At 47.1% G+C, this 22,975-nt stretch overlaps 1 protein-coding gene across 1 annotated transcript; it reads left to right on the top strand.

The window, feature by feature from the left end:
* Positions 1-1,822: 1,822 nt before the first annotated feature.
* LOC133378892 (zinc finger protein 184-like) lies at positions 1,823-22,970 on the top strand. Its single transcript, XM_061613507.1, has 8 exons — positions 1,823-1,962; positions 5,413-6,337; positions 7,575-7,686; positions 8,653-9,734; positions 14,918-14,958; positions 16,746-17,511; positions 19,152-19,248; positions 20,094-22,970. Exons 2-8 carry the CDS (start codon positions 5,657-5,659, stop codon positions 21,068-21,070), a joined length of 3,756 nt encoding a protein of 1,251 aa, XP_061469491.1. The 5' UTR covers positions 1,823-1,962; positions 5,413-5,656; the 3' UTR covers positions 21,071-22,970.
* The last annotated feature ends 5 nt before the right edge of the window (positions 22,971-22,975 follow it).

Below are 22,975 nucleotides of genomic sequence, written 5' to 3'. Positions count from 1 at the left end.
AATGCAGGTCCCACTTGTCAACGTGGAAGATGCTTGGTTAACACAGAACATAACAGGAAAGGAGAAGCATCTGCTGCATTGTGTATCTTTTATTAAAACATTTGACAAAATGTTTAAAAAACAGGGTCAGAAGAGATGTTTACACAGTATCTAATGAGTTACAAAACATAAGATTTACATTGCTGAATCAGAGGAAGGTCCCATCTGGTCCAGCAGTAGTTACCCAGATGCATTGTGGGAAACTCACAAGCAGAGAATGGAGGTGATACGTCCCCACTTTGTTTGTCTGCTTTCTACAGTGGATCCTTGGAAAATATTCCTCTCCTGTATGTGGGGGTTTCATCTCACTATGTTGGCTTTACCCCATTGATAAGTTGTTTTTAACTATAACTGTGTTTTAGAATCTTTTCAATTCTTTTCAGAATGCTTTTTGTTTTCTTGTTCAATTGTTTTGTTAATAAATTTGCCACTCTGGGTTCTCGTAGGAGGAAGGGTGGGATATAAATTGTATAAATAATAATAATATGTCACATGCTTCCAGCCATTCTGTACATGGTCAGATGTTACATTTTATCATAATATTGTTGCTACTGCTCTTAAATGGTTATTGGACATCTCCAGCCCTGTGGTTTGAAACTGCTTGAGCCCCAGTTCAAATTAAGCCCTGCATATGTCTGCAATTGGAGAGATTTTACACAGAAGTACAGGAAGAAATTGACCACACAGCAAAACAAGATGTTCTGATAATCATGGGGGACTGGAATCCAAAAGTAGGGAACAAAGAAGAACTAGAAATTGTGGGGAAATGGGGCTTAGGAGATAAAAATGAAGTAGGAGAAAGATGCTGTCGAAAATTAAAGAGGAAAGCACAAAAAGCAGGATTACAGCTGAACGTCAAAAAAACTAAAGTAATGACAACAGAAGATTTATGTAACGTTAAAGCTGACAACGACATTGAACTTGTCAAGGATTATCAATACCTCGGCACAATCGTTAACCACAATGGAGACAATATTCAAGAAATCTGAAGAAGGCTAGGACTGGGGAGGGCAGCTATGAGAGAACTAGAAAAAGAATTCAAATGCAAAGATGTATCACTGAATCATTCAGACCATGGTATTCCCGATCTCTATGTATGGATGTGAAAGTTGGACAGTGAAAAAAGCAGATAAGAGAAAAATTAACTCATTTGAAATGTGGTGTTGGAGGAGAGGTTTGCGGATATCATGGACTGCGAAAAGACAAATAATTGGGTGTTAGAACAAATTAAACCAGAACTGTCACTAGAAGCTAAAATGATGAAACAGGTTATCATACTTTGGACACATCATGAGAAGACACGATTCACTAGAAAAGACCATAATGCTGGGAAAAACAGAAGGGAGTAAAAATAGAGGAAGGCCAAACAAGAGATGGATTGATTCCATCAAGGAAGACACAGACCTGAAATTACAAGATCTGAACAGGGTGGTTTATAACAGACGCTGTGGGAGGTCGCTGATTCATAGGGTCGCCATAAGTCAAAATCGATCTGAAGGCACATAACAACAATGCCTGGTAACAAGTGCACCTGCCTGTCTTCCAATGCAGCTGGGACCAGGGAGATGGGCGCTCTGACCCCCGACCCTGACCCTGTCTTGTAACCAGGCTGGAGATCCAGCGTCTCTCATTTGACTATCCATTCAGTTACTAGAGCAAAATGCTAGTTTGAAAGATCCTTTAAGGGTTAAAATCAATAGAGCTTTGAATCCTAGAGAGGATCAGAATGTTTGGTGGAGGTGGGGAGGTTAGATCGGCTCCCTTCCTTTCCTCCCTGGTGGGGAGGAAGTTGCAATTTTTCCCCATGGCTGCGAGGAATAGTAGGGCTGGGGGTAAAAGAGTGTTTTGTGGAGGGAAATCGACAGATGCATGAGAGCGGGAGGGGAAGGAACACAACAAGCAGATCAGTCATCAAAAATAAAGGTATCAGGGCTTTTAAAAAAATCTAATTGGTTTCTCGTTAAAGGTTCTGGTCCCTTTTATCCGTACTGAAGATGCATAATTGGTAAAGATGCCACTTTTTTTTCTTGGCAGGGCTCCTCTGCCCTTTTTCGAAAAGGGTGACCAACTAGCCAGAGAAAAATGTGTCTAGTCTGTGCATTAACACAGCGCTATGGAATTCACTCCCACAAGAGGCAGTGGTGGCCACCAACGTGGATGGCTTGAAAAGAGGATTAGACAAATGCATGGAGGTTAAGGCGATCAGTGGCTACTAGTCAAGATGGTTATGCTCTGCTTCCATAGTTGGAGGCAGTAGATGCTTCTGAATACCAGTTGCTGGAAACCACAGGAGGGGAGAGTGCTCTTGCACTCAGGTCCTGCTTGTGGGCTTCCCATTGGGGCATCTGGTTGGCCACTGTGAGAACAGGATGCTAGACCAGATGGGCCACTGCCCTGATCCAGCAGGCTCTTCTTCTGTTCTGTAAATAAATCAATAAATGGTGGGGCTAGTTTGACCTGTGGAATTCCTGCCTGTTGCACAGTTGCTAAACAAGCTGGAGTCTTGCCAGTATCCCTGATCAGGACATAACTTTTAAGCTCTCCTCAGTTTGCCTACAGGACCTGTTGCTTCTGCACTGGCTTACCACCCTGTCTCACGTGAGGTCTTCTGAAACAGCCTTGGTCGCTCTGGTGGATGATATGAGGAGGGCGTTGGATAGGGGAGAACATACCTTCCTCGTCCTCCTGGACCTCTCAGCGGCTTTCGATACCGTCGACCACGGTATCCTGTTGAGTCGCCTGGAGGGACTGGGAATAGGAGGCACTGTTTTACAGTGGTTCCGTTCCTATCTCTCCGGTAGATATCAACGGGTAGTGTTGGGGGATGAGGTTTCAGACCCTTGGCCCCTCAACTGTGGTGTGCCACAGGGTTCCATCCTCTCTCCCATGCTATTTAACATTTATATGAAACCGCTGGGAGCCATCATCAGGAGTTTTGGGCTGCAGTGTCACCAATATGCGGATGACACGCAGCTCTATCTCTCATTTAAATCTTCACCAGAGTTGGCTGTGGATACCTTGTCCAAGTGTCTGGAGTCCGTAAGTGGATGGATGGGAGAGAACAGGCTGAAGCTGAACCCTGATAAGACTGAGGTATTACTAGTGGGGGACAAGGGAAGGTTGGGTGATTTTGACCTGATACTTAATGGGGTGAGTTTGCCCCTGAAGGACCAGGTCCGCAGTCTCGGGGTCATCTTGGACTCCCAGCTGTCTATGGAGGCTCAGGTTTCTGCAGTGAGCCGGGCAGCTTGGTACCAACTTCATCTAGTACAGAGGCTGCGACCCTATCTTCCCATACATCTGCTCCCACGAGTGATACATGCCCTGATCTCCTCTCGATTAGACTACTGTAATGCGCTCTACGTGGGGTTACCCTTGAAGACGGTCCGGAAACTCCAGCTGGTACAAAACGCGGCGGCACGCTTAATAAAGCAGACCCGCCGCCGCGAGCATATCACCCCAGTGTTGATTGAATTACACTGGTTGCCAGTTGTATACCGGGCCCAATTCAAGGTGTTGGTTTTAACCTTTAAAACTCTATACGGTTCCGGCCCAGTTTATCTGAAGGAGCGCCTCCAGTATCACCAAATATGCCGCCAAACAAGATCAGCCTCACAGGACCTTCTCTTGGTCCCACCGACTAAGACAGCTAGGTTGGTGCGGACCAGGGAGAGGGCTTTTTCGATCGTGGCCCCCACCCTCTGGAACTTACTTCCCTTTGACCTTCGGCATGCCCCCTCCCTGCTGACTTTTCGCCGAGCCTTGAAGACCTGGCTCTTCAGGCAGGCCTATGGGATCTCTGGGGTGGGTTAGGTTTTACACTGTATTAATGTAAGATGGTCTTCAGATGAGATGTTATGATATTAATAATGTGATGATTATGTATATGGGCAGATTGTATTTTATATTGTATTTTATATTGTACGTCGCCCAGAGTGTCCGTTCAGTCGGACAGATGGGCGTCTGCTAAATAAAATTTTATTATCATTTTTATTATTTATTATTATATTCATGACATTCTAACTTGCAAACCTTGAGAGATTCACAGAGTTCTTCTTCTGGGTGCCAAGAAAAATTTGGGGCCAGCTGATCTGGGGTGTGATTAAGGATTGCCATCTTTCTGCTCCTGTGTCTTTTTAACAGCAGCCTGGCACACATAAAATTTGGCAGGCAGAGTTTTTCTTGGCAAGGTATTATTTTGCATCAGGTTTTTTGATAAAGGCAGCCATGCCTCTCTCTCTCTCTCTCTCTCTCTCTCTCTCTCTCTCTCCCTGTGTGTGTGTGTGGGTTCAAAAAAAGTGTCAGCCTTGATGCTGAACTGTGTTCATAGTGAAATGCCAGATACCTCAAAGGAGAAACTAAGCACCTCTAGGTTGTTTGGGATTGTTGGGAATAAGACACTACAGAAGGGCTGGGGAACTTCAGGCCAAATGGGGCCCTCAAAGACGTCTGGCCCTTGGGACTATCCCCAGACCATGTCCCTGACTGCCCCTGCTTTGTACCATCTGGGGGCGTTTTTGCCCTTTTGTAATGTGTCTTTGAACTCTGAAATGGCTCTCGCTTGCTTGGATGCAGGATGGAGAGAGGTGCGTGTGCAGAAAGTAGTCTACTGTGCAAAGGTGAAAGTGACCTTCATTGCTCCTCCCACTCTTGCCTCTGGCCCCACCTTCCATTGACATGTGGCCCCTGGAAGGTTGCGCAGAAGAAAATGCGGCCCTCCAGCTGATAAAAGATTATTCACTCCTGCACTAAAGGAACAGTTGCTGTCTCTCTCATTATTCCTGAGAGGAGATTTTCCTCTTGAGTCCCTGACTTTACCAAGTGCAGCTGAAGTGAAACTGAATCATTGTTGACATTTCAGATTCAGCTTTTTAAACCAGAGGAAGGGAACCTCAGACCCGGGGACCATATGCGGCCCTCTAGGCCTCTCTTATCTGGCCCTCAGGACTCTTCCAAGGCCACACCCACTCTCCCCAGGCCATATCCCCTCACTGGCCTCGCCATGCACCCTCCTTCAGGGCTTTGGACTGGCTGCTGTGTGTCCTTAAACTGTAATGATGCCTTTTGCTTGCCTGCCTAGTGGATGGAAAGGTGCGCGTGTGTGGAATGTCGTCTCCTTACACAAAGGTAAGAGTCAATTGCCCATCCACTTTTGCCTATAGCCCCACCCACTTTCCCTCTGGCCTCGCCCACCCCTGGCCATATGGCCCCCGGAAGGTTACCCATAAGGAAATGCAGCCCCTGGGTGAGAAAGAAGTTCCCCACCCATGTGTTAAACTTTAGCACTAGTTTGGGATGCGAGCCGTTTTTTGTTTGTTTGTTTCACTTGTTGAGCCTTATCTGTGCCTCTCCTTCCTGTCTTCCTTCTCTTAGGGAGAAGCGTCCTCCTCTTGGTCATCTGGGAAGCCACCGCAGGCCCTCTGCTTTGGGGGAGACAGCACATTTTGAAGCAGTTTCCCCCCACCCCCCGCCCTGCCGGGATCATGTGGTTTCATTGATCCGAGGTGGAGTACTTTGCGGATATTTGCAGTGAGATCTGAGGATCAGAGAGGGGAAGCCTGGACTGAACACAGTGGCATCTTTCCTTGCTGGGATATTTTTTTCGGGGGGCGACAAAATGGCTGCAGAACAGGAAGTGTCGGCAACCCTGGGCCTCCGCTTCCAGTCTGTGTTGGAGGATGTGGTTCTGCCTCACGTGGATCCAGAAGATCAGAATTCAGCTGAAAGCTTGGAAAGGCCTCATAAAATCCAGGACGAAACCAAAGATCTCCCAAACAGCAAAGAGGAACTCCCCACGGGACCACCTGCCCTGCATTCTGGTTGGGGCAACACAAAACAGCTGCTTCCAGCCCCCTGCGATGACACAAAGGCGGCAGATCCCAGTGGAGAATGGCTGTCCCAGCTCCTCCCAGGCCACAGCGGGGAAGCCAAGCCGGCCTATGGCTGCTTGGACTCCAAGGGGGACTATGTGGACCTACAAGAGGAGCCCTCAGAAAGGGACGCCGTCACCATGGAGGCACAGCGGCTGCACTTCCGGCAGTTCCACTACCGGGCGGTCGAGGGTCCCCGGGAGGTGTGCAGCCACCTCTGGTACCTTTGCCACCGTTGGCTGAAGCCAGAGAGGCACACCAAGGAGCGGATCCTGGAGCTCCTGATTCTGGAGCAGTTCCTGGACATCCTGCCCCCGGAAATGCAGAGCTGGGTCAAGAGAGGCGGGCCGGACACCTGCGCCCGGGCGGTGGCCTTGGCCGAGGGCTTTCTGCAGGGGCCACAGGGATCCGGGACGTGCAGCGAGCAGGTGAGGCCTTGACCGACTGCGGGAAGTTGCGAAGCATGCAGAAGGGGTGAAATGTTCTGTTTTGGAAAATGTTCTGAAGACTGCAGGGCGGTGGGGGGGGGGAAGGGGCCTGGAAACCTTCCTGCCGTGAACTTCCTTCAGTGAAGTTATCTTGGAATCCGGGCCACTTAAATAAGAGTCATGGCCATGGCTTCACTCTCACTTTGGTTGAACTGGAGTAGGGGCGAGGAACTTTTCCAGCCCAAGACCTGCAGTATTGCAGTGACACTGGGGACGCATTGCAGAACAACTTACCAAGCAGAATGATGCATGGTCGGTCCAGTGTAGATCCACCATGAATGCACTGTTACTGCATCAATGAGATGTGGCAGGATACACCTGCAAAAAACCAAAGCCTTACTAGTCGGGAGGGGCCCCAAAATAACAAAAAACAGTTTAAGGTATAACAATAATTCGCACCATACATTTATTCCACTGTTAATCCACTCTTTGCAGTCTTGGGTTCCAACAAAAATCCTGGGAAGTTTAGTTTGTGAAGGATGCTAAGAGTTTTTCGGAGACCCCTGTTTCCCTCACAGAAGTACAGTTCCCAGAGTGGTTTAACAGTCTGTCCCTCTTCCCGGAGAACTCTGGGAATTGTAGTTCTGTGAGAGGAATGGGGGTCTCCTAACAGCTCTCAGCAGCCTTTGCAAACTACACTTCCCAGGATTCCTTTGGGGAAGCCAGAACTGTTTGAAGTGGAATAGTGGAATAAATGTATGGTGTGAATGTGGCCCTGGTCCCGAAGGCTCACAAGGTGGTGACGAGGGAGAGGGCCTTTTCGGGTGTGGCTCCACATCTGTGGAATGTGCTCCCCAGCAAAGTCTGCCCGGTTCCTTCATTGACATCTTTTTGGCACCAGGTAAAGACTTAGCTTCTTTTCCCAGGCTTTTAATAAACTTAAAATGATATAGTTTGTTATTAGTCTTCTGCCAAAGGTTCCTGTGCCTGTTGGGGTGGTAGTGGTTGTTACTGTTGTTTTTATGGTATAATATATTTATTTGTGTTTTTAAAAGCATTGTAAGTCACTTGGAGACCTTCAGGTAACAAGCAACTAACAAATCTAAGAAGAATAAAAAGCAATGTCCAGTTCACACATCAGATCAGTTACCCAGCAAAAGCAGAAGCCTCGGTTTTTGGAAAGAAAGAAACATTGTCACTTGATCCCATTGCGACAGTCCTTGCTTCCCTTTTTCAGGTGGTTCACCAGGAGATGCCAGCCAGTTCTCTTGAAACTGAGCAGGCTCCTTCAGCGACTGGAGAGGAGCAGCCTGGTGCAGAGGTCAAGCAGGAGGGTGGCCGCTGTATGGGTAGGTGTGCTTTCCTCCCACCCCAATATTAGGGTGATAAAAGGTTCCCCATCTCAGCCTTAGATCCCTGGACCCCCCAGCAATGGAGCAATGAGTTATACCCTCCTGTTCCCCAGAATCAGATTGATTGGACTGGGGGGGCATTATCACCCTGCTCTGATGATCAGTGTTGACAAACACATTTGTTTTGCAATAGCGTCCCAAAGGAGACCATTTCTGGCATGCCATCAGAGGTCTGGTGTTCACCCCAGAAGGGCTAGCTCCAGGTTTGCTGTCTAGAAGGCTGTCGCCTCCATCAGTGGGCCCTGATGGACTTCCCTGGCAGTCAAGCTGGCTGAGGCCGATAAGAACATCGGAAGAGCCTGGCTGTTGGAACAGGCCAAGGGCCCGTCTAATTCAGCATCCTGTTTTCACAGTGGCCACCCAGATGCCCTGATGGGAAGCCCATAAGCAGGACCTGAGCGCAACAGCACTACTATCCCCACTTGTGATTCCCAGCAGCTGGTATTCAGAGGCATATACAGCCTCAGACAGTGAAGGGGGAAACATAGGCATTGTGGCTAATAGCCATTGATAGCCTTATCCTCTGTGAATTTGTCTAATCTTGTGGGAGCGAATTTCATAGTTCAACTATGTACTGCATGAAGAAGTTTTTTCTTTTGCCTATCCTGAATCTTCCAACATTTGGCTTTGTTTGGGTGTTCTAGTATGATGGAAGAGGGAGAAAAACCAAGATTTTAACCAGATTTTGAATGGTGGTTCCTGAGAGCAAGGAGCGGGTTTTTGTTCTATGTTTGGATGCAGTTGGACACCATTTTGAATCAAGATGGTGCACTGACTTTAACCACTGATTTAAAAACTGCATGGGTTTTATTTTGGTTTCTAAGGTTTTCCAAGCAACGCCAGACACGAGGTCGCTATTAAAAAATAGTTTGTCATGGAATTCTCTTGTGTTTGTGCTCCCAGGTGATGGGTGGATGAGTGAAATGGAAGAGCCACAGCTGAAAATTGCAGAGCCAGAAGAGCCACAGCTGAAAATTGCAGAGCCAGAAGAGCCACAGCTGAAAATTGCAGAGCCAGAAGAGCCACAGCTGAAAATTGCCACAGGGGAAAAGGAGCCAGAGGGAAAGGGGAAAGTAAGGCACCCCCTGCCAGCAACAGAGAAGGAGGAAAGGCTTTTGAATCAGTCCAGATCAGAGAGGAGAGCAGGAAAGAACCCAGAGGAGAGCGTTGCTAATGGAGAAGGCTCTGGCAACCTCATCAAATCCACAAACCAACAGAAAACTCCCAAAGTCAAGCGGGAAACAACCTGCAGCGTGTGCGGGAAAAGCTTCAGCCGGAGAACAGGCCTCCTAGCCCACGAGAGAGTCCACACGGGGGAGAAGCCGTACAAGTGCTCACACTGTGGGCGGAGCTTCCGGTCAAAGTCGACCCTCGTCGTCCACCAGAGGACTCACACAGGTGAGAAGCCCTACCAGTGCCAGGAGTGCGGGAAGAGCTTCCCGGTGACCACGCAGCTTATCGAACACGAGCGAACTCACTCGGGGGAGAAGCCCTACAAGTGCGCCGAGTGCGGCCAGAGCTTCCGCCAGCGATCACACCTTAAAAACCACCAGAAGATCCACACGGGGGTCAAGCCATTTAAATGCTCATATTGCGGGAAGGGCTTCAGCATCAGCTCAGACCTCATTAGGCATGAGAGAGCCCACACCGGGGAGAAGCCCTACCAGTGCCCGGACTGCGGCAAGCGATTCTGTAACAGCTCGCAGGTGATTACGCATCGGAGAGTCCACACAGGAGAGAAACCGTACAAGTGCCTGGAGTGCGGGAAAGGGTTCACCGTGAGCCAGCAGCTCATCCGGCATCAGGCTGTCCACACAGGAGAGAAGCCGTACCAGTGCTTGGAATGTGGGAAGACTTTTGGTGTGAGCACCCTCCTTGCCGGACATTTGAGAATCCACACCGGGGAGAAGCCGTACAAATGCTCAGAGTGCGGGAAATGCTTCCGGCTGCGCTCAACGCTCTTCACGCACCTGAAAATCCATGCGGCCAGGACAACTTAAGGAATGACCAGATTTCAGAGAAAGCGTGGGGGTGTATGGAGAGGACTTGGATCTGATATAACTGTTAAGAGAGGCATGGAAGTACATTGAAAAAATGGGAAGCACTGACCAGCCTCAGCTAATTTTAGAAACAGGTCCTTGAAATGTTCAGCGATCTAGTTCACAAGTTATGCTGAGCCCAAGCCAGGTTGGCTCCCATAGTGGAGATCGCGGCCACTTTGTTTCTTCCCAGTCATTTTGCCGGCGTGCTGAGCTAAGCAATGGTTTGGCGTACGATGTTGCCCCAACCCGGGCTTATGGGTTGACACTCTCCAGACTAACCATGAGCTGTAACGAAGGCTTGTCCTGCGGTTTACAGCCTGTGATTGACGGAATGATTGAGTTTATGTGTCGCCTTTCCACCGTGAGCTGTGCCCAAAGCAGCTCACAGCAAACATTTACTTATCTAAATACAAAGTACTGTGGTGGGGGAGAGAAGTCCGTTTACAAAACACATTGATAAATTCAAATAGGACGCAAAAATGAACTATTTGTAAAGCACAGGAGAAGTTCAGTATTGCAAAGGAGACAATCTAGGCTTGCATATAGAAATACAGAGCAAAAAGAAAGTTCACACACAATAATAAGCTGTTGGTGCAGGACTTACTGCACTGCAAGGAGCCTCAGCAGCCTGGCTTAGATACAGTTCAGAGGGGGAGGGGTCTTCGCAGCAGCCTAGATGGCTTACATCTGGCTCCCTCTTCTGTCCCCCAGAGGAGACCAGCAGCAGCAAAACAGGGTTTGAAGAGCCGTGGAAGAAGGAAAGCAAGAATATTGCCCAAAAGAGTTTCAGTGCTTTTAACATTTGGCCTGCATTGCCAGTGAGGGAAGCCACCCACCAGGCAAACTCTGTAGATCAGGAGTTAGCAACTGGCAACCTGTAGCCAAATTAGACCCAGGAGGGACAGCCAATTCACCCTCCCTTCCACATAAATAAGCTCCCCATGGCTCCTGTCTGCCACTTTCTGTCAAGACCTGGGGTGGGCAACCTTTTGTGGGTCGAGGGCCTTGGAGAAGGGCCCTGTGGCAAACGGTGTCAGGGCCAAAAGGACATGGCCAGCCACTGCTTCCCCCCTTTCTCTCTGGCACCCCCTTTTCTCTCTCTGTCTTTCTAACTGTGAGGGTGAGCAAGGGAGATTGTTCTTGCCAGAGATGTTAAGTGATAGCTTGCAGAGAACTTTGAAATTACGCTGAGGGCTGCAAGTTATACCACCACCCCAAGTCTAGGAGGACGGTTTACACTGTACCATGACAGATGGGTTGAGGATTTACAGATGGGAGGAAGATTAGAAGTGGGCAGTCTTTTTCTCTGTTCAGGGCCACATTCCCTCGGGGGTAATCTGTTGGGGGCCACCTACTAGAGGTGGGTGGGTCCAGAAATAAAAAGTGTGTAGGTTGAAGCCAAAGGTGGGGAGTGGAGCTGCCCCTTTTCCCTCCTTGTCACCCATATGAAATTGGGCTGAGGGCCACATCATCATCATCATCTATTTATTTATTTATTATATTAATCATTTCCCATGAGGCAACCTGGCACAACTGACAATACAATTAAAAACATATACAAAAGAACCACATGTATGAAAGCAAAAACCCAATCATAAATGTAAAAACACAACAACATATCTACATGGTCAATTCAAATCCAGTACAGACACCAACTGGGACCACAGCATCCCCGCTCATGGTTTGTATCATTTTGGCCTAACATGTTTTCTGCCTCCGGAAGGGAGATAGATTGTCTGGCAATAAAGTCGCAGCTTCCCAGTGGAATGTCCACGGTGGCATTAGTGCTAATAAAGTAGGGAAGGAATCGCAGGGGGGGGGAGAATAAACAAGCAGACAGAACCTGAATTGTCCAGCTGCTCCAAATTGCTGACTCTCAGTAGAAGGGCACTCCTCAAACCTTTTAAATCAATAAATGTTTACTGAAAACTTAACTTTCAGTGGGGTTTACCTCCCCCTCCCCAAAAGTGGGCATAGGATTGCAACTTTATCTGACTGCTGGTGTGCAGCGTGAATCTGGTTCGTGTGGGATGCTTTTGGATAAGCGGGGAACCCGTTGCTCTCTAGCTGTTGCTGGACACCCAACTCCCATCATCCCTGGGCATTGGCTGTGCTGGCCGCAGGGGCTGATGGGATTTGGACTCCAACAACACCTAGAGGGCAGCCACAGGTTCCCTTTAGAACCTGGCGTTCTTGAGGCGCTTTGGTGGTTTAAAATGGTTCATTAAAATGCCTGGGATGGGCTACGTAAAAATGTTGCTATTGCAATTTTCTTATTTCTGAAATATATTGTTGCCATTCCACCTTTTGGAGGAGGGAGAGAATGGGTAAAAGTGGGTAACACTATGACACTACCCAGAGGGGTAGCAGGGTTGGCTACAACACATCATATTGCCGGGGTGGGAAGCCTCAGGCCTTGAGGTGGAATGTGGCCCTCTAGACCTCTCTATGTGGCCCTCTGGATTCTCCACAAGCCACACCCCTTAGTGCGCATCCCAAATGTCTTTCCCTAGCTGGAATATGTCCATGAACTGTTGTTCCCACCTAGTTGGATGGAAGGATGGAGGGTAGAGAGGGGTGTGCGAATGTGTGCAAAAACTAGCCTTTACTGTACAAAGGTAAACATTTACATTTCTTGCTCTGCCCACTTTTGCTGCTGGCATGTGGCCCCTGGAAGTTTGCCTAGAAGGTAATGTGCCCTTCAGGCTGTAACGGCTTCCCTAGTCCTGTCATGCAGTCTTGTGGCATCTTAGGCCCCCATCTGCACTATACATTTAAAACAGTGTCATACCACTTTAGCAGTTACAGTTTCCCCTCTAAAGAATCCTGGGAAAGATCGTTTGTGAAGGGTGCTAAGAGTTGGTAGGAGAGCCCTGTTCCCCCTCGCAGAGCAGCAACTCTTAGCATTGTTTCCCAATCAATCCCTGTTCTCACAGTGGCCAACCAGTTACCCTAAATGGGAAGCCTGAAAGCAGGACCTGAGCACAAGAGCACTCTCCCCTTCTGGCATTCAGAAGCATGCTGCCTCTGACCGTGGAGGTAGAACATGGTCGTTGTGTCTAGTAGCCATCAATAGCCTTATGATCCACCATGAATCCTCTTTTAGAGCCACACAATTTGGTGTCCATGACTACACCTTGTAGGTGTAAATTACTTGGCTGAACTACAAGCTTTGTGAAGAAGTACTTTCTTTTGTCTATCCTGAATCTTCCAATGTTCAGCTTCACTAGATGTGCCTGAGTTCGAGGCCACGTTCGCACCATACATTTATTCCACTTTAAAAGGTTTCCCCCTAAAGAATCCTGGGAGTTGTAGTTTGTTCAGAGAGCTACAGTTCTCAGAGTTCCTTGAGAAGAGGACTGTCTGTTAAACTGCTCTGGGAACTGTAGCTCTGTGAGAGGAATAGGGCATCTTCAAACAACTCTCAGCACCCTGAACAAACTCTACCTCCCAGGATTCTTTGGTGCAAACCATGACTGTTTAAAGTAATATCAGAGCCTTACAGAGGAATCCTAAGTGCAGGGTGGGCAGATCCACCCCAAGACATTTTGCTGCCTGAAGCAACAGACAAGATGGCGACTCTCCCTATTCCATGGTCAGAATTTGACCAGAGTGGCAATTGACTCTTATTTGACTACTGGCAATAGCACAAGAGCCTCTTCTGCCACCATAACTGAAGGCTGCTTGCAAACTTAGAAGGGGCGGACACAAGAGGGAATGGTGGGGGTGGACTGCTGCCACTCCCTGGAATCTGCCCCTCAAGGCAGCTGCCTCACATCGCCTAATGGTAGGTCCAGCACTGAGGGTGAGGGTAACAAAGTGCCAGACGATCTACCACTGCCAAAGCTTTGTCAGCTTGTGCTGGCCAGGGCCGAAAGCGGTGACAGAGGAGTGTTAAGAACAGGAGAACCCTGCTGGATCAGATCAATGGCTCATCTGGTCCAGCATCCTGTTCTCACAGTAGCCAACCAGATGCCTCTGGGAAACCCACAAGCAGGACCTGAGTGCAAGAGCACTCTCCCCTCCTGAGCACAAGAGCACCCTCCCCTCCACGAAGGCAGAGCATATCTGTTGATAGTCTTATCCTCCATTGATGTGTCTAATCCTCTTTTAAAGCCAATCCAGCCAACTTTGTGGGAAGAAATACCATAGTTCAACTATGCACTGCGTGAAGAACTCCTTCCTGTTGCTGGTCCAGAATCTACCAGACGTTCAGCTTCATTGGATGATCCCAGGCTCTAGTATTATAAGAGAGTTCTTAGTGCTAAGAACATCAGAGGAGCCCTGTGCTGGATCACGCAAAAGCCCATCAAGAGCACTCTCTCCTCCTGTGGTTTCCAGCAACTGATACTCTGAAGCTCGGTGCCTCTGGTCCTGGAGACGGCACATAGCCATCATGGCCAATAGCCATCGATAGCCTTATCCTTCGTGAATTTGTCTAATCCCCTTTGAAAGCCGTGTCAGACTGCAATCCTATTCCCCCTTACCTGGGAGTAAGCTCCATTGAATTCAATAGCACTTGCTTCTGAGTAGGCATGGCTAAGATTGCAGCCTAAGCCAGCCACACACCTAGCTATTTATTTATGTATTTGGAATACTTATATGCCACCTTTCATTTTGCATATAAATTGCCGCAAGACTCAACAGGTCAAGAAAGTCTGATCCTTGGCATTTCCAGGTAAGGCTAGGAATGTCCCCTGCCTGAAGCCCTGGAGAGCTCCTGCCAGTCAGTGTCCTGAGGTGGACCGATGATCTGACTCAGTATAAGGCAGCTGCCTATGGCTGTATACACACCATACATGTCAAGCACACACCCCACCCCAAAAAAGAATCACGGCAATCATAGAACTACAGGTCCATCATCCTTAAACTACAATTCCCAGGATTCTTTGGGGGGGAACCACGTGCTTTAAATGCCCTTTAAATATATGGTGTGTACGCAACCTGTGTACCTTTTTATAAAAGGACTATTTTGATCTTTTTTTTCCCATCCCACGTTTTTACACTCCATTGGGAAGACGTCTACCGTCCCTGAATAGGTTAAATCGATAGAGCTCTGGTTTCTAGAGAGGTATAGAGATGACGCTGGTGCTCCAGCTAAGGCTGTCCCTTCCTTTTCCTTCCAGCGAACTAAGCTGCAAATTGGGCATTGCTGCAGGTTAGAGAGGTGAGTTGAAGGTGTGTTCAGGTGGGCGTGCAAAGAACGCAAGATGGAAGCAGAGAGGGGGAAAAGCGAGGATTGCAAGAGAAACAGAGAAGGGGAATCGTTCAAATTTAGGAGCAGCGAGAGGGTATGACTGGAAGTGGTTCTCCACGGTTTCACACGAGAGTCTTTTTCCAGCTCTCTCTGGAGATGGCGGCGATTGAACCTGGAGCCTTATTTATTTATTTATTATTTGATTTATATCCCGCCCTTCCTCCCAGTGGGAGCCCATTTTGCATGCGAATTGTGTGCTCTCCTAAGCTGCTGTTCTTCCCCTTTGATTCAGTAGGTTCAAACTCTTGCCAGTCACCAAGAAAGTTTTTTTTTCACTATCTTGATCCTCAAGGAAGGCAGATAATGCACACTGGGGTTCTCACCTTCCCTCCACCCCCAAATCCACTCACCTGATGCACACGTGAAATGGCTGAACTAGAATTCATCAGCAAATTTGATTCTATTCATGTAGGTCTTAATTGGGATGAGGGTTCTCTGGCTCATAGCAATGCTGAGGAAGCTGTGTTATGTCATCAGTTATGGCTGTTGTGAATGTTACTGTTCCCACTGCACACATGCTGGAGTTTAGCATAGCAATGCCACAGACGGTACCAACTGCGTTTTGTGACTTTTGGCTTCCATTGTTTCCTTCTCTTTGTGTATTATGTATAATATAATTTATTATATTAAATAAAATTGTATCCAAATATACAGGAAAATCCACTCCTTTATCTCAGGAACCATCATGCAAAATTTGGTTATGTTGCCATAAGTTTATGACAAATTCGTAGCGAAAAACAACTTGTCAAAATATATAGTAGGAGAATGTAAGTAATGTTTGTCGGGGTTTGACCAAACTCCCATGTAGTTCAGCATCCCATTTTCCAGCAATATAGTTGCTGGAAGCTCATGAAAAGGACATGAAGACCTCTTTGCCTCAGCATCTGGGTATTCATGCAAAGGTAGACTGCACCTGGACATGGAGGTTCCATTGAGCAGTCATTGCTCCTAACCAGGCTCCCCCTTCTCCATCACTTTATCAAAAGTCATCATCAAAAGCCTTGTTATCCCAGCCTAATGGCTAAGATCATCTGAACAAACACCGTTAGTTGTCCTCACTATTGCAGAAGCCTGACTTCTGATTTTCAGGTATCCTCCTGAAGACTTTTTTTATGCCCACAGGCCTATGCATTTGTCTAATATTTTCCTGAGTAGCTAGTCAATTTAATGATTGTTGTTTACTGCTTTTAAAGGCTTTAAAAGTTATGCATTACCCTGCTGTTGCGCAAGATGGCTGGCATATACATATTTTTATAAAATAAATTAATAAAATTTATCAAAAGCATTTCCAGGTAGGGTTGGGAGAGAAATCCTAGAGAGCCACTGCCAGCCAGGGCAGACAATGCTGAGCAAGGTTTGACTCAGTATACAGCAGCTTCCTAGGTTCCTGTGTTCTGTAATAGTTAGCTGATGAACTTACATTTTCATGAGGTTTTTACTGTGTAGATAATAAGTTATATATTTGTTGTAAACAGCGTTGGCCTTTTTAAAAAATGAAACTGCAGTACACAAGTATTTTACCAAAAAATAATGTGTCTTAAGCTCTTTTTTAAAAACAATGTTTCTTTCAGGAAGAATCTTCTGTCACTTGTCTCTGCGAGATCATCGCTACATTCAGGACGGGATCTTCGTCCCATACACCCCACAGGATCAAGCCATTGAACTGAATGCAGCTGATAACTGAAGACATGATTTAGGAGCCTAGGAGAAACAACACAAAGCTTCTGCTGTTTCAGAAGAGAGACAGAGAGTGGGGGGGGGGGGAATGGACTGGACCAAAATGGCATAATTGGGTCCCCGCTTCCAGGCTCTGTTCAATCAGGGCACGGAACCTGGAAAGCAAGTGAAGGGGGAAAGCAGAGCAGGACACAAATCGCAGAAGGGGCCTGGAAGAATCCAGGGGTAGGTTGGCAAGCAGGTTTCTCAATGGCAGGGCGGTCACCAAACACAGGATGGAGCAGCCCACAACTGCCAGAGCCTTCCCTGTGGGACAACTCCAGGACTTATCCACCCGCTGCAGAAGGCACAGACTATAGCAGTTGCTGCCTCAAAACAAACAGTGCAACTTGCCTCTGTCCAGGCCTTATCAGAGAACCCGAGGATGCCTGTGGGGGCTCGGACTCTGGGGAAGTCCACTGGAGGGCCAAGGAGGAGCCCTTGGAAAGGGATGCCATCACCTTGGAGACGCAGCGGCTGCACTTCCGGCAGTTCCGCTACCAGGAGGCTGAGGGCCCCCAGGAGGCGTGCAGCCAGCTCTGGTATCTTTGCCACCGGTGGCTGAAGCCGGAAAGGCACACCAAGAAGGAAATCCTGGAGCTGCTCATCCTGGAGCAGTTCCTGGCCGTCCTGCCACCAGAGATCCAGAGCTGGGTCAGGGAAGGCGGGCCGGAGACCTGCGCCCAGGCAGTGGCCCTGGCTGAGGATTTCCTCTTGAGGCAGCGAGAGGGTGAGAAACCTGAAGAGGTGAGAGCATTGCTTCCTAAGATTTTATTTTATTTATTTTATTTTATTAAATTTATATACCGCCCCATAGCCGAAGCTCTCTGGGCGGTTCACAACAATCAAACATCAATACAAAAATCACATATTTGAACAATTTAAAAACAATTTTTTAAAAAAATTCTTAAAAATTCTGAGAGAAATTAAAAACAATTTAAAACAATTTTAACACATACTAAAATGCCTGGGAGAAGAGGAAAGTTTTAACCTGGCACCGAAAAGATAGTAATGTTGGCGCCAGGCGTATCTCCTCAGGAAGATTGTTCCATAATTCGGGGGCCACCACTGAGAAGGCCCTTTTTCTGGTTACCACCCTCCGAGCTTCCCTATGAGTAGGCACCCGGAGGAGGGTCTCCGATGTTGAACGTAGTGTACGGGTAGGTTCATATCGGGGAAGGCGTTCCATCAGGAACTCTGAGGCATCCAAAGTCTGTGATGATCATGTATTGCGTTTAGTGGTTTGTGGGCTTCCCAAGAGGTATGAGGTTGCTCACTGTGAGAACAGGATGCTGGACGAGATGGACCTTTGGCCTGATCCAGCAGGGCTGTTACTGTTTTCATCATCATCATCATCATTTCATTTATGAATTGCTTCCCATGAGGCATCCCAAAGCAATTTACAATTTAATAACATACATAAAACAGCCACACATATAAAAACAATTGCATATAGAAAAACTATTTTTAGAAAAGCAATTCTAAATATAAAAACAGTTTAAATCAACAACAGAACACACTTCATATCAATTCAAATCCAAGACATAACAACCGGGATAAAGATTTTAGAAGGCCTGTTGAAACAGGAATGTCTCTAGCAGGCATCAGAAAGAGAATAGAGAAGGTGCCCTGTCTGATAAGCAATGGGAGAGAGTCCCGAAGGGTAGGTACTGCCACACTAAAGGCCTGATTCCTGCAGAATAGACCTCCTGATAAGATGGTATCTGCAAGATGCCCTCTGCTGTAGAACACAGTGACCGGTTGGTTATGTGAGTAGGATTTTTTTTACATACCCTGATCCCAAGCTGTATACAGCTTTGTACATCAATACCATCACCTTGAACTTGGCCTGGTAGCTATTGGGCAGCCAGTGCAATTATTTCAGCAGCAGCATAATATGATGGTGATATTCTGCCCCAGTGAGCAGTTGAGCCACCACATTTTGCACTAGCTGCGCCTTCCAGGCCAACCGGAAAGGCAGCCCCCCATAGAATGCATTGATGTAATCCAGCCTGGAGGTTACCAATGCATGGATGACAGTGGACAGGCTGTCTGGATCCAGAAATGGCTGTAGCTATCTTACCAACCAAAGATGATAAAAGACACTGTGAGCCACTGAGGGCAACTGGGCCGTTAGCAACAGAAATGGAGTTATAGGAAATGGGAACTCTGGTTCTTGAGACGCAGGAAGTTTTATAAGTCAAGGGGCACAATAGTTAAATAGCCCAGCAGAGCATACAGAACTCAGCTAAGAGGGCCAAAGAGCTGCCCTTCAGTCCAGCATGGCCCTCTTCCTTCCTACCCATATCTGATGCTGTTCCATCCCACCCACCCTCCTGTCTTTTGTAGCTGCCTTGACAGGGGTTATGTCCTCCTGGTTGTTTCAGGTGGTGCCTATGAGTCCTGGGGGCCCTTCAGATGCCAGAGAGAAGACCCTGGGAATGGAATTCAAAGAAGAGGATGGCAGAGATCGTTCCTCTTTGGGTAAGGTGGAAGTGCTTGGATGCCTTGAATGCAGGCTCCTTCCTGTCCCTGGCGCTTGATCTGATCTAGCCTGTTCAATTCTTAGAACAGGGGTTGCCCAGGTGGTGCCTGGATGTGCATCTGCACTGCCTTTCACTGGCGCCTGCAGGTTCCCCTCTTGCTGAAATTAGGCTTGAAAGAAGCATTCTATTGCAGCCAGTGCTTAGAATTAACTAGTTCGGTTTAACAAAGTTCACTGAAATTAGTTCAAAAATCTCTCAACGCCACCTGAAAATAGTTCCCAGAATTGCTGAGTGAACTGAACATGAATTAAGTTGGTTTTGGGATAGGACTTTGAATAATTTCTAGTTATCTTCCATTTTTTAAATTTATTTAGACAATTTATATACTGCTGAATTATTATAATCTCTTAAGTGGTATAAAAAAAAAGCTCAGTACAATGAAAATACAAATCAGGTAAAATTATAAAATTCAGTTAAAATGCCTGCTGGAATTTTTTAAGTCTTTAGTAGGCCCTGGAAGTTCAACAGGGAGAGGGGTGGTCTGACCTCAACAGGAAGGGAATGCCATAAAATTGGCCCCCTAATCCTGGTGGAAATGAGCCATGCGTTTGAGCCATGGGTAACCACTATCAGAGTCTCCCCTGAAGACTTCAGTGATCGGGCAGGGATTTAAGGTGGTCCCTAAGGTAGCTTATGGGTCTCTTTAGACTCTTCATGCTTGTAACCTTAAAGATCATAAGCTCATAATATCGAGCAATGCTAAATAATATAATCATTATTAAACTACTGAAAACCAATTCATTGCAGACCATTCATTAGGCTTCTTGTGTTTTGTTCCTTTAGGTGACTGCTGGCTGAATTGGCAAGAGGAGGATAGTCCACAGCTAAAAGGCCAAACACAAGTGGAATCATGTAAGAAAGGAAGATATTTGCAATGTCAAGATAAGAAAACAACTTCTCCACTTTTGGGAAGTTGCCCAAAACAACGTGTGAATGAGAAAGCCTCTGAGGATTTTGCCAGATCCACAAGCCAACAGATTCCTCCAAAAGGCAAGAAGCAAAGGACCTGCAGTGTGTGTGGAAAGAGCTTCAGTCGGAGCACTGGCCTGATTGCACATCAGAGAATCCACACAGGGGAGAGACCGTATGAGTGCTCTGACTGTGGGAAATCCTTCACGTTGAGGTCAAACCTGATAGCGCATGAAAGGACCCACAATGGGGAAAAACCGTATCAGTGCCAACAATGTGGGAAAAGTTTCAGTGTAAGCTCACAGCTTATTAAACACAAGAGAACTCATTCAGGGGAAAAACCATACAAATGCACAGAGTGCGGACAGACATTCCGCCAAAGCTCGCACCTTAAAAACCACCAGAGAATTCACACGGGAGACAGACCATTTAAATGTTCAGACTGTGGGAAAAGCTTCAGTGTGAGTTCAGACCTGATTAGGCATGAAATATCACACACAGGGGAGAAACCATACCAGTGTCCAGACTGCGGCAAGCGCTTCTGTAACAGTTCACAGATTATTACTCATCGGAGAGTCCACACTGGAGAAAAGCCATATAAATGCATGGAATGCGGAAAAAGTTTCACTGTGAGCCAACAACTCAGCAGACACCAGAGAGTCCACACAGGAGAGAAACCATATAAATGCCCTGAATGTGGGAAAACCTTTGGCGTGAGTACACTCCTTACTGGACATCTGAGGATCCACACAGGAGAAAAACCTTACGAATGTTCAGAATGTGGGAAAAGCTTCAGGCTGCGCTCCAACCTTATTGCACATCAGAAAATACATAATGCAAGGAAATCATAGATACTTTTTTTACTGCGTATATGTTGGTTGAGGGGGGATTGTTAAATTATGAATTAATTGATTGTTCACAATATTTTCATATGGGATAGCACTGGCCTAATCAAATCTCTAGAGTAGGGGTAGCCAATGTAGTACCCTCCAGAGGTTGGATTTCATCTCCCATCAGCATCAGCCAGCACGGCTAACAGTAAAAGAGGGGTAGAGTTCTAGACCAACAACTTGGGGGGGGGGGGACCACATTGGCTACCCGTCCTATAGGATGCCATTCTCACAGATTTAAAAACTTAACTGGATAGCATTTTACTTTCAAGGTACAGTAGGGCCCCGCTAATACGGCGGCTTTCAATTAGAGTAAGGCCCCAGTCATATGGCGCTTGTTCCACTTTTACGGGGTTTTTCGGGTGTCAGGCACCATTCTATTGAATGAGTTCTGCTTTTTGGCGGGTTTTGCTTTTAAGCGGGGGTCTGGAACGTAACCCGCCATATGAGTGGGGCCCTACCGTAATTTCATCCATTAGGAGTTTACCCTCTTGATTTTTAAAATGTTTTTATTGAAAGTTATTTTGTTATATAGCCAAGGGGAGAGGAGTATAAGGTGACCCCACTGAAGCTCATTGAGTGACCTTGGGCCAGTCATAGTCTCTAAGCCTAACCTTCCTCACAGGGCTGTTAAGAGGATAAAATAGGAGGGGGGGGGACACTTGCTTTTGTCCTGTTTTTACACCAGGCCTAAGCTGATGAGGATCCACAGTAAGGCCCACAAGCAGCAAGGTCAAGAGGCAGTTCAGTCTGGTCACACAAAGGCAGTCGTTCATATCAGGGATCTAAGGGCAAGGTACAGGATGGGTGAAAAGGCGTTGTTTCAGCAGCTCTCCCGCTGTTGCCCTAAAGCTTTTAAGCCAGAGCTGCAAGAACCAGGGCCCCACTGAACCCCCATAGAGGTTTCTGCAGAAAGTCCTCGTGAGGTCCACATGAGGAGTCCTGGTCTGCAAAAGAACACTTTCCCTGACTGTGAGGGTCTTGGACTGCTGCTTGAGGCACCAGCACTCCTGGAGTGGTTGTTCAGCCTTCATTTCAGAAGCTGGAACCTCTTTTCTGCAGGGAGGGATCTCTGCTAGTCTCTCCTGAGTGTCCCAAGTTCTCCTCAATCATTGTGCTGGGCTGTTCCTCAGTGCCACCAGTTCCTGGGGGCTCCAGATCCTCCTCAGAAGAGGAGTTGTGTAGCTTGGGAGGACAGCTTTGCAAGCAGAAGGTTCCAGGTTCAATCCCCAGGCTCTCTGGGTAAGGCTGCGAAAGGGCTCCTGCCTAAAACCCCGAAGGAACCACCGCCAGTCAGTGTCGACACTACTAAGCTAGATGGACCAATATGGTCTAACTCAGGATAAGGCACCTTCCTGTGTTTCTGGGCTCCAATAAATTGGCGAGGGTGGATGCTTATGCACATATATTAGGCCAGGTGTGGGGAACCTCTGGACCTCCTTCATGTTGGATTCCAGCTCCCATCAGGCCCAGCCAGCATGTTTTTTAGATTTCCTTGGTTTTATTGCTGTGAATGGATTGTTAATCCTGTGTGCTGTTTTGTAAATTAGATCTGTGAAAAACCTTATAAAAAACATGGTAGATAAAAAAATACATAAAATTTTTAAAAAACTAGGTACTACGGCCTCACAATCTCTCAATTTCTTAACTGTGCTGCCAAGATCAGATGGACAAGGGTGTTTGTGTGTTGTTCTTTAATTTTAATAATTTTATTTATTATATGTGTATAAACCTCCATAAATTACCAGAAGTGGGGGGTTCATTAAATATTTTTACAAATCCATACAATCCTGTAACATGAAGAAAGAAAATGAGAAAAAGTCTTATCTTAAATTTGAATGGTGCACAGCATTTCATAAAAACAAT

This window comes from Rhineura floridana, chromosome 3 (genome assembly GCF_030035675.1).
Source record: "Rhineura floridana isolate rRhiFlo1 chromosome 3, rRhiFlo1.hap2, whole genome shotgun sequence".
Classification (NCBI taxonomy): domain Eukaryota; kingdom Metazoa; phylum Chordata; class Lepidosauria; order Squamata; family Rhineuridae; genus Rhineura; species Rhineura floridana.
The sequence above is the reverse complement of the archived record's forward strand: the minus strand, read 5'-3'. Positions and strand labels throughout refer to the sequence as shown.

Coding starts and splice junctions, on each gene's coding strand:
- LOC133378892 (XM_061613507.1), top strand. CDS start 5,657: ATGGCTGCAGAACAGGAAGTGTCGGCAACCCTGGGCCTCCGCTTCCAG. Junction 6,338..7,574: donor CCGGGACGTGCAGCGAGCAG/GTGAGGCCTTGA, acceptor TCCCTTTTTCAG/GTGGTTCACCAGGAGATGCC. Junction 17,512..19,151: donor AGGGTGAGAAACCTGAAGAG/GTGAGAGCATTG, acceptor TGGTTGTTTCAG/GTGGTGCCTATGAGTCCTGG.